General features: G+C 46.8%; 1 protein-coding gene across 1 annotated transcript in view; it reads left to right on the top strand.

Annotated features, from left to right (window-relative positions):
* The first annotated feature begins 1,550 nt into the window (after positions 1–1,550).
* The window catches only part of UBE2R2 (ubiquitin conjugating enzyme E2 R2), a 104,695-nt gene continuing 94,257 nt past the window's right edge, over positions 1,551–11,988 (top strand). Inside the window, exon 1 of the mRNA XM_048850961.2 lies at positions 1,551–1,782. Within this exon, the coding sequence (XP_048706918.1) occupies positions 1,606–1,782 (177 nt within the window). The 5' untranslated portion in view covers positions 1,551–1,605. The remainder of the gene's footprint in view (positions 1,783–11,988) is intronic.

The raw sequence follows: 11,988 nt of genomic DNA, 5'->3' as shown, positions 1-11,988 counted from the left end.
TGTAGCTATGTTGGTCCCAGGATATTAGAGAGACCAGGTGGATGAGTTAATATCTTTTATTGGACCAACTTTTGTTGGTGAAAGCAACAAGCTTTCGAGCTACCCGAAGAAGAGCTCTGTGTAGCTTGAAAGCTTTGTCTCTCTCCACCAGAAATAAGTCCAATAAAAAATATTACCTCACCCACCTGGTCTCTCTGAAAAAAATCATGTCTCAAGCCCCAAATACATAAAAATGATTTTTGGGGTTAGTTTTTGTTGCCTTCTGTTTGTTTTAGCTTTTAGGATGCAGTCAGGTCACATTTTCAAGCTTCCTCTGCAACCATGAAGGCTAAAACTTATTTTCTTTTTCAAATGAACGCTGAAATTCTCATGTATTGCCATGCCTCCTGGAGTTGGGGCTTTAAGAACATCACTAATTACTGCAAGCCTCATGACAAAATCATGAGAGTTGGTAACATGGTGGATCACAGTTTGGGAACCTCTGCTAGGCAGATGGGAATTTCTGCCGATTATAGCCACCCCGTACACCTGCACCTGTGCACACTGCTAGAGTTGACACGCAAAACGTTATTTGCATTCATGATCTTTACCCTGATGCCAAGCAGTGATTAAGTTTCATTGGTGCAAACAGCAGCTTTTCCTGCCCACTCTAGGGGTTGCGCTGATGCAGCTATACCGATGGCTGTGAGCGGGGAAAACACTAGTAGGTCGCTGGATCAGTCAATGCCAGAGGTTTCCAAACTGTGGTCCACAGTGTTTCCCACTCTCTTCATGTTATCTCTGGCTTTGATCAAGACAATCCCCTATGCAGGCAAGGCCATACAGCCTGGGCCAAACGCCCTTGAAGCTGCAGGCCGAGGTAGCTGTTACCTTGCAAGTGAGTTAGCAGGCTGCTAATGCAAGCCCCATAAAAAGAGGGAAACCATGTCCCTGGGGTGGGGAAATGATGGTGGCAGGGCAGGTGCCAGGCCCAAGCGACGCAAGGCAGGGTGGGAGGGAGCATCCCCATGCAAGCGGGGTGACTTGAGGGGGCTGCCCCAGGAGGGCAGCCAGAAGGGGGACCCTCAGAGAGAGGGTGGGGTGGGGAGGGGTGTTCACTTCTGCCCCCCAGCAAATCACGAGGGCTCCAGCCAGGGGCGGCGGAGGGGGCAAGGGCCTGGTTCTTTCAGAGGGGGCGGGGCAGCGTGGGGGAGCTCGCCGGGGGATCTGCCGGTCAGCCGCGTGCGGGGGGGATGGGCCGAGAAGACCGGGGGGGCGGGGCTTCGGCGGGCAGGGGGCGGGGCCCGGCGCGGAACGGCGCGCTGAGGTCAGCGGCGAGCGGCGGCGTCACAAAAGGAAGTGGCGGCCGCGGCGGCGGCCGAAGGCTGGGGGGGGGTCCGGAGCCGGAGCCGGGCGCGAGCCAGCGGGCGGGCGGGCGGGCAGCTGGGCCGGAGGCCCCGAGGCAGCGGAGCGGAGCCGAGCCGAGCCGCCCCCGCAGCCCGAGGGCGCGGGCGGAGCGCGGCGCCCAGGCCCCGGCGGAGGCAGGCAGGCGCGGGGGGGGGGCAGGCGGGCGGGCGGGGGCCCCGGGCCGGCGGGGGGCGCCCCGGGCCCGCTCGGCGCCGCGCCATGGCCCAGCAGCAGGTGAGCAGCTCGCAGAAGGCGCTGATGCTGGAGCTGAAGTCGCTGCAGGAGGAGCCGGTGGAGGGCTTCCGCATCACCCTGGTGGACGAGTCCGACCTCTACAACTGGGAGGTGGCGATCTTCGGGCCCCCCAACACCCTCTACGAGGGCGGCTACTTCAAGGTAGGCGGCCGGCGCGGGCTCAGCCCCCTCTGTGGGTGGGAGAGTGTGTGTGTGTGTGGGGGGGGGAGAGTGCTGAGGTGGGGGGGCCTCCCCGCCTCGTGTGTGTGTGTGTGGGGGGGGGAGAGTGCTGAGGTGGGGGGGCCTCCCCGCCTCGTGTGTGTGTGTGTGGGGGGGGGAGAGTGCTGAGGTGGGGGGGCCTCCCCGCCTCGTGTGTGTGTGTGTGGGGGGGGGAGAGTGCTGAGGTGGGGGGGCCTCCCCGCCTCGTGTGTGTGTGTGTGTGTGGGGGAGAGTGCTGAGGTGGGGGGGCCTCCCCGCCTCGTGTGTGTGTGTGTGGGGGGGGGGGGGGGAGAGTGCTGAGGTGGGGGGGCCTCCCCGCCTCATGTGTGTGTGTGTGTGGGGGGGGGGGGAGAGTGCTGAGGTGGGGGGCCCCCCTGCCTTGTGTGTGTGTGTGTGGGGGGGGAGAGTGCTGAGGTGGGGGGCCCCCCCGTCTCGTGTGTGTGTGTGGGGAGAGTGCTGAGGTGGGGGGCCCCCCCGCCGTGTGTGTGGGGGGGGAGAGAGTGCTGAGGTGGGGGGCCCCCCCGCCTCGTGTGTGTGTGTGTGGGGGGGAGAGTGCTGAGGTGGGGGCCCCATGTACTCCCAAACTACTCTATTGGAGAAGTGCTGCTGCTTCAAGCATAATGGACCCCTAAACCCTTCTGGTACTTCAAGATAAGGGGACCCACTTTCTCCAACCTCCTGAATGAGGGTGGGGTGGGTGGTGGGGGAGGGAGACTTGCTTCAAGGTAAGGAATGCATGGGCCCTGCTACTTGTTGTGGGAAACCCAAGAGCTCTTGGAGTGGACCCCTCCTCCACCCTGTATAGGGGGCTGACACCACCCTCAGGATTCCCCATGCCCCTCTGAGTAGGCCCATCATCCCCTTGTGTGGGTGGTCCTTCAAGGTAAGGTACGGGCTCAGGTTCCTTGTGTCTCTGGGAAGGGAGTGGGGGGATAGCCTACACATGTATGGGTGGGTTGCTTCAAGACAAGGGACCTGCTGCTGCCACCATCTTGTATGTGGGGGATGTGCATCAAAATAAGGGCTCCCCCTACTCGCTTTCAGAATCAACTATTCCCTCCTTCTGTGCCCCCCAGTGTTCCAGAATGAAGTACTGTACTCCATCCCCTCCCAGCAGTTACCCCCCCACACCCTGCATGGGGTGCTTAAAGATAGCAAAACCCTTCTCTCCCATTAGACCCTTCTGCAACCTGTATGAGGGAAGCTACTTCAGGGTAAGGGGTCCCCAACCACTGGTTGCTTTTCAGCCTGTTTGAAGGAGTCCTCTTCAGGGTAGAGAACCTCCATCCCTGGGACCCCAGAACTCTGCATCTTAATTCAGAATAAGGGACCCCATCCTTAAGTCCCCATAACCTTTGTAATGGGAACACTTCTAGGGATCCCATGCCCTCTGCCTAAGGATAGCCTGTGGGGAGGCCCTTCCAATCCCTGTGGAAGGGTATGTCAAAGTAGGTGGTCACTCTCATCACCAGGTTGTCCAGGTGTCCCAGCACCCTGCATAGGGGATCCCTTCAAGATAAAGGATCTAGGGGGCTTCCCTTGTCCCCGGTGATTCCCCTATATCTTTCAGCTTCCCTATACTTGTGTATGGAGTCTACTTTAACTTGAAGAACCCACAGTGGTCTGTCATCTCCAACACTGGCAATGGTGGTTTAACATTCTGTATAAAAGGGGACTGCTTCAGTATGAGGGATCTGTTCTCTGGTTGGAATAGCCTCTGTTTTTTCTCCTGATGGTCCTGCTGTGAGGGTTCCTTCATCCCCTTTCCAAGTAATGTATCCATGTCAACACCATGTAGAAAGACAGCTACTTCATGATGAGGAACCCCTATGGCATTCTCCCATCCCTTCCCCTCCCTGGAATGTTAGAAGATAACTACCCTGATGGAGGTATGGAGAAGTAGTTAATCTTCTACTTGTTACAAATAGCATCTTTGAGGGTTGGCTTCTGCAGATGGTACCCCTAATGGACAAATGTGGCCTGTCAGAATTTTGCAGTGTCCAGTGGCCTCTGATATGGCGTCACCTGCTGCAACTTATTCCCCTGGGATTCCCCCTTTCTAACAGTGACTCCAGTCAGCTCCATTTTATGCACACTATCTGGTGTCCTTTGACTCCTAGCAAGTTGAAGGAAAAACTTGAACATGTTTACATCAGGTTCTTTGCATCTTCACCTACTTATTGCCTCTCTGGATCAGGGTGTAAATACTTTCTTTTGGGAAACCAAAATATTAACAGCCTGTAGCTTTTTGACTAAATTGGAGTCATTTTTAGTTTAGCCTTATTGTTTTGAAAGAAGAGAACACTTTGGCACAATCTCTTTCCTTTTGTAATGAGTATGGTTGACTTTGTCATGGCAGTGTGATGTTTGTATTTTTAGACTTACCTCCATTATTACTTAGGAAGCAGCCCCAGTTTTGGCCTAGTAACTGGGTCAGCTTTGCATCATATAAGGTGGGGTTAACCTTTCATACCTATACTTTGGAATTGGTGAGTAACCCTAATAAAACAGGGAGGGTGGGTCTCAAGTATTTTGTATGTGTTTAGTTACTTGCTGGGTCCTGCATTTGTCTTTGGGCTGTAAAATGCTTGAACAAGCTGGTAAAAGTATTCTTCAGAAATGCACTTAAGTTTAGGTTTCAGCTAGGAGGCCACAATTGACTTGTAGTAAAGTAAAGCAACGAATGATTATGGCTCTGATGCTCTTCCTCATGCTATACTGTACCTGCTGTAGCTTTTCTTCGGGAGAAATTTGTGACATACTTGGCACAATTGACCTATTATATAGGTCTGTGGTGCTATATTTAAAAAAAAAATATTTTACTTCTATATGTAGATTTATTCCACTCTCATTACCATAGTATGAGTGTTTTCCAGTAGTGCATAAAGTAACTTGACTAACATTTGTCATATGTGACTTGTTCTCTCTCCTTTTCTCCCTAGGGGAAGACTTGTATCTGCTGTGTAAATCTTTCTTGTTTTGTTAAGATTTTGTTTTGGGGCATTTCTTTTAAATACACACAGCTCTGTTTGAGAAGGCAGGTCAAAGAAGTATACCGTGCACTTGGAGCAAAAGGTGGTGAGGTTTGTGATATACTTCGCTTCTTGCGGGAGTTCCCGAGAGAGCTTGACTGTCTCCTGCACAGGCTGACTTTACCATTATGGTACACAAATTCCATTGTACCTCAATGTAAGTAAATTGGAGTTTCTGACTAAGGTCTTCATCCTGGAGCTTTGGCAATTGTTCAGATATGCTGGTGCCCAGGCCACTGAGTGTCTTGGAGATAAGGACTGGGGCCTTGAACTTACCTGTATTCTACGGGATGCCAGCATAGAGAGAGGAATGGAGACTTGATATGCTCTTGTCAGCCTGTGTTGCTGAGGAAACTAGGCACAGCATTCTGTAGTAGCAGGGTCTCTTGGCCAACTGGAGCTATTAAAAGTATTATTGATTGATGCTGTGTGAAATCGTACTGTTGGCAAAGAATCTAGGAGCCGTCTAAACTACTGTTGGATTCACCAGGTGTGTGCGCATCTTTCAGCTATGGTTCAGTCTCCCTTGGCTCCACTACTTGGAGTGCTCTCCTCTGCCCACCAACATAATGTCCATCTTGTTCGGATTCAGCTTCAAATAGCTATTCATTTACCAGCTTGTCCTGTCCAAGCATTGGGCATCTTGATGGGAGTGGTATGGTCAGACTGGTAAAGGATAGCTAGAATGGTCATCTACATATTGTTGACATGAGAGCATGTTGTCTTGTCGGTTCACCTGGTGGCTGCATATAGATTTTTAAATAAGACCAAAGAGATGATCCTTATGAGACCCCCACAAGTGACGGCTCTAGTGGCAGAGATGCAGCTTACCACTACTCTTTTAGTGCTTCCCTCCAGGAAGGATTTAAACCATTTTAGAGCAAAGGATCTCTGTCACCTTTCCCAGGCAGTGCAGAAGTATCTTAATGTTAACAGTGTTGACTGATGCAGAGGTCCAGTAGGAGGAGAATAGATGTCTCTATCCACTGATAGCAAGAGATAATCTATCACTGCCACAAAATCAGTTTCCATTCTGTACCCTGGCCTGAATCCAGATTGTGTTGATTGGAGGATGTTCACTTCAGTTAGATGAATTTGTATTAGGCCTTTGGCTAGAGTCTTGTTACACTAGGAAAGTTTTGTCTGGAATAGCTATACTTGTATAACTTACTGGCAAACCCCCCTAGTGTAGATGTAGCTTATACTGACACAAAAGTGCTGCTGGCAACATATCTTGTACCAGTTCCAGAAGACATGTAAGCTATACCAGCAAAACACTTTTATTGCACTATAAGTGCATCTACACTGGGACTTACACTGGCATAGTTCTGCTTAGGGCCCTACCAGATTTGCTGTCCATTATGGTCAATTTCATTGCCATAGGATTTGAAAATTGGTAAATTTCATGTTTTCAGATGTTTAACTCTGAAATTGCATGGTGTTGTAACCATGGGGGTCCTGACCCAAAAGGGGATTGTGTGTGTGTGTGGGGGGGGTTGCAAACCTGTTCTGGGGGGCGGGGAGAGGGGTCATGGGATTGCCACACTCACTTCTGTGCTGCCTTCAGAGCTTCTTCCAGCCACAGCAGATTCCTGGAGGTGGAGGTGGGTATGAGAGCAGCTGTGCAGGAGATGGACAAATCCTGTCCCTCACCTGCCTCACCAGAGCTAGGCGCCCCCTTTTCTGGGGCGCTCCTGGGGACATCGGATTTCATGAAGAAGGGCTTATTTCACAGTCTGTGATGTGTTTTTCATGGCCATGAAATTGGTAGGGCCCTAGTTAAGCTCGTATAAACTAAGTGTTGACCAGATATGGTGGTTCTAGCAACTTGTTCAGGAATGGAAGTTTTTGATACTGGATAGTAGTTGCCTAGAGCAAATATATCCAGGTGGATTTCTTCAGTGCTGGTTATGCTGTTGTCTGTTGGAGGAAAGGATGATTCCTTCTGAAATACCTGCACAACACCTCATTCAGGGTTATAAGTGGCAGTGGTTGGTCTTCTCTCTCACAAGCTGAGAACAGGTCTTGGGTTGAAATGCCTAAGGTATCCAGTAATTCTTGAATGAACGTACTGGATTCCAGGAATTCATGTGGGCTCTTAATTGGCTCCTATTTGGCTGGTACAGGGGGAGCAGACCCATGTTTGAGAAGCATTCCTGCAAGTGCATATTCTTTTCCACCAAGTAGGATACTAGTCCTTTGCAGTGGTTGGTGCTATGTTCTGATGTGGCGTCTAAGGCACTCAGGATTGATGAAAGGGTTTGCCATCCTTGACAGCTCCTTAGGGTGGAATTTGGCAGCCTCACTGGAGGCTGATAGGAAGGTTCTCCTGCCCTGTAATATAGCCTCAGTATAAGCTTGGAGAAATTTGGTTTCAATTTGTTTTCCACCATCAGTGCTTGAGTTTCTGACCTTCTCTTTCTATTACAAGGTATCAAAAAACCAAGGAGATCTGTTGTGGGTGAAGAGGAGGAGTGGGGTGTGTGTGTGGGTGTGTATAGGTGGTCAAGACCAAGGTTCACCAGATTAACTCCTTGCCCTGTGGGTGGAGTGCTGTTGTCAATTAGCGTGCTTTGGAATCCAGTGCAGTTTGCCTTTTGTCGAATCAGCGTCATGGGTCTTTCTCTGTTTCTGGGAGCTGGGAAAACTCTTGACAACTGCTTTAATGGGTTGGAGTACTTGTGGCACCTTAGAGACTAACCAATTTATTTGAGCATAAGCTTTTGTGAGCTACAGCTCACTTCATCAGATGCATACTGTGGAAAATACAGAAGATGTTCTTATACATACAAACCATGAAAAAATGGGTGTTTACCACTACACAAGGTTCTCTTCCCCCCCCCCCCGCTGGTAATAGCTTATGCTCAAATAAATTACCAGCAGGAGAGTGGGGTGGGGGGAGAGAGAACCTTGTGTAGTGGTAAACACCCATTTTTTTCATGGTTTGTATAAGAACATCTTCTGTATTTTGCATGCATCCGATGAAGTGAACTGTAGCTCACGAAAATTTATGCTCAGATAAATTGGTTAGTCTCTAAGGTGCCACAAGTACTCCTTTTCTTTTTGCAAATACAGACTAACACGGCTGTTACTCTGAAACCTGTCTTTAATGAGAGAGTCTGTCAAGAAGACAGTGGCTGGGTTGTGGTCATCTTGATATTGGCATCTAATCTGAAGATCTGGTCCAAGGTGTGAGTTGGACCGGAGAGAATCTGTGAGAGGCAAGTGCATAGATGGGATTTGGGGTTTTGAGAAGAGTATCAGATGCATGTCTCCCTTTAATCCTGTCCAAAACTGGGAACACAAGGGAACTAAAAAGATGTGGGTGTAACTTTCTAAATTATATAAGCTTGGTTTTTGTGTTGAACAGTGTTTGTGTATAAAACAGGTTTGTGGGCTGTAGTTAAAACTGGGTCTATACGTAATGTCCCTGATGAGGGATGATTAACATGACGGCATTGAGGTAGGGCAAACCTGAAAAGGGGAATGTATATAATTCTTGGAATAAAAATTTAGGAAGTTGATAATAAGATGCATCCAGAAGCAGAGTTGGATGAACCTTATTTCAGTCACACTAGTCAAAATCTGTAGTTAAGACTCCCAGGATGAGTTGTTTATGTAAAGGGTGAGACTTCCATCATGTTAATAGATACAGTGGGTAGCACAGGAGTTAAAGATGGTACGTAGAAACTAATAGATTAATATATTTAATAGAAAAGCGAAATTTTAAATTTAAAGGGACACAGTTGATTTAAAAATCACACTTGTCTGCAAAGTTATATATTTGATATGATGTCCTAGATGTTTCTCCAGTCATTCAAGATGGGATGGTTTCTGCCTGGAGGAGCTCACCGTTTAAGGATAGGCATGTGGACAGAGGCTAAGGAAGGGAGCAGTAAATAGGGATGATTCTTATACAAGTCAACTAGATTCTCTGTAGAAAGCATGACAAGTGGAAGTTTAAGAGGGGCTTAAACGTGTGCAGGGTAGTGGCCTTGTAGATGAGCTGAGAGGTCCTACCATGCATATAAGAGACGTAAAGTTGTGAAGCTGACAGATGAGTGGTCAAAGACATGACTACAGAGTGGAGGGAGCAGGGTGATATGAAGCTTGACAAACGAAATGGGGCAGAATTACATAGAGCTCTGAATATTGGTGATAAGTTATTTGTAACAATTTAAGGTTAATACCTTTCTAGTTTTCTCTATTCCTTCACTTTGTTGTGGGTTTGTGTACTTGAAGTTGTGTTGTAATATACACAAATCATCACCCATCAATCTGCATTGCTACTATGATCACTACTCTGCAAAATAACTTGCTGTCCCTGGGTCCTACGTATACCTATCACAACATGTGGTATACCTCCTCCTATGCAGCAAATGTCCCAACAACTACTATGTAGGTGAAATCAGACAATTGCTACACTGTGGAATGAACTCTCACAGAAAAATAGGACCAACACATCCTATCGCCTATAATCAAACACTTTTGACAAATCGATCACTCCATATTTGGCCTTTCAGTCTGTCCTCAAAGGAAACCTGCACAACACATTCAAAATATGAGCCTGGAAACTTAAGTTCATAACTCTGCTGGACACTAAAAACCATGGACTTAAAAGAGATGCTGGTTTTAAGGCTCATTACAACAATGTGTAATGTGTCCTGCTAACCCTATTTGGTCATAGAACTGCACAAGCGTTAATTGCCCACTTCATTCATGGTCTACAACATAATTGAAGCTCTTATGCTTAACAATCTGTCCCTCCTTGTGTTTACATAGGACATTTTCTGGTTATGTTCTCAAGGCCTGAGGAAGAACTTTGTGAGGCTTGAAAGTCTGTCCAACTTCGGTTGGAGAAAAGGTCCAATAAGATACTGTCACCCACCTTGTTTCTCTCATATCTTGGGGCCAGTACATCTGTAGCTCACGAAAGCTTATGCTCAAATAAATGTTAGTCTCTAAGGTGCCACAAGTACTCCTTTTCTTTTTGCAAATACAGACTAACACGGCTGCTGCTCTGAAACAACACTATGGTCATTCTTGCTTTCTCCTGTATAGTCAAATTGGTTTTTCCTCTTTGTGGGCCTTTGTTATAAGAGGAGAGAGATTATGGTTAAAATAGGGAAATATTGTAAAACCACAGCCTGGCTGGGGGATTGAGGGAGCAGGTTTAACACCTGGAACTGTTCGATATTTCTTCTAATAGATGCTGCCAACTTGCTCTCTAGTCCAACTTTCCTAACAACATTCCAGATTTCAGGATCTGTTTTCAAGTATTCCAGTGTCAATTGCTTTTAACCTTTTTATCTGGAGTTGACGTGTCCCATTTAGTAGTACAAAAAGAGGTAGAACAAACCTATCTAATTGCTTGTACACGGTCTCCTTCAAGTCACCCAAATCTTCTAGTACATACTGTGTGGCTGTTTAAAGTGCCTGGGGATGTGTAATTAGAAAAATAGACAAACTCATGTTGAAAGACATTCAAGCAATGGTGGCAGCTTCAAATGCTTGTTTTCCACTTCACTTGATGACTGAACTTCTTCCGGCAAGGAATTCAGTGTTCCTTCATAACACTTAGGGAAACCTAGTATCTGAACTTTCCTTTGTACTATCCTCTTACCAAACAGATGTTGGGCACTAATGCATCTATCTACACTTCATTTTAAACCTCTTTTATACAAGCGTATTATTCTCAAAGAAGCTGCCAGTCATTGATTCACTTCAGGATTTTGGCTTCCTAACATTAGATATAGCAGTTGGCTTCTTATACTCTGATCAGTTGCAGGCCTGGTGCATCCAGCTTGAGCCACTACCAGTTACCCTTACTGCTTATTCAGATTGAGGCCTCCCATTCACACTTTCTTTGACCGCTTACTGTATTTGTCTTCAGTCTCTTTTTTTCTTTTTTGAACAGCTTGTGACCCCTGCTGCGGTTTTCTCCACCACTCCAGTAATGCCTCATGAATGAAATACTACATCTAATATCTTGTATAATTTCTTGGGTTTTGAAGCTAGCTGACTTCTTGCTGTAAGTTCACTGAAGTTTATGAATGGGTAGAATATTAAGGTAAAATGTTACAATGCTGTGGATGAATTGTGCTGTTCTTAATGCACAGTAGATAAGAGCCTTAAATTGTCCTCTACAAAGCTGCTCCCTCTAACCACACTTTGGTGTCTTGCAGTTTCAATTTTTGTTTCCTGCACAGATCATGTGATTCTCCTAGTGTGCAATGAATTGAGAGAACAAAGGAATGTAAATATCGCACATTACTGAAAGGTTGGAATTGCCTGCTGATCATTAATGCTTTAAACTTAGTGGTGTTGCAGTGCGCTATAGCTGGAGTGAATAGTGAAAGGCTTTTTCTTTGTGTAGGTTTTTCTCAGTTCTCACTGTTCTAGCACTAGTGAAGCTTTACTGGTACTAGATACAATTGGAATCTGAGAAAGTACTGATTGATAGGTATGGTCCCAGAGTTAAGGTAACCTTTACGTTGCTATTCTGTAGGGACTTCAGTTATGTCTCAAATTTTTCACCATTTGGGCTGAAACTTTTCAACTGTCTGCCTGAAAATAATTGTGGAAGTTAGCGCAATCTTTGCGTACAGACAGCAGTGGGAAGAATTGTGACCTCTCTTGAAAGTTCTAGCACTTCTAAACTTTAGCATGGGTGGCTTGTCATTTGACTAGATATTCTTTTCTGGGGATTAGTAGAAATGTCTTGATTTGGCTGAGTTATCAAGATTCATGTGAAAATTTGTTGACTTTTAATAAAGATCTCCGCAAGTTGTAATGACACTTACAGATCTCCGCAAGTTGTAATGACACTTACATGTGTATATGGTTGCAAAATAAAGTACTTAAAGCTAGGAAATGCCAAAACTGTTCTATCCTCACCAACTAAACTCTGCCACTTGTTGGTATACATTGATACTCTCTCTGATCATGTCATTAAAGCTATCCATAGTACCCTTTCTGTTCCTTATGTAGTTCCTGCACCCAAGAGTTTACAGTCTAAGGGTTTGTCTACACTGGCAAGTTTCTGTGCCACAAGTTATACCACTTTTATTAAAACGCTGGAATTAAACTGTAGCATGTCCACATTGTGCTTTTTGTG

This window comes from Caretta caretta, chromosome 5, assembly GCF_965140235.1.
Source record: "Caretta caretta isolate rCarCar2 chromosome 5, rCarCar1.hap1, whole genome shotgun sequence".
Classification (NCBI taxonomy): Eukaryota; Metazoa; Chordata; order Testudines; family Cheloniidae; genus Caretta; species Caretta caretta.
The sequence above is the reverse complement of the archived record's forward strand: the minus strand, read 5'-3'. Positions and strand labels throughout refer to the sequence as shown.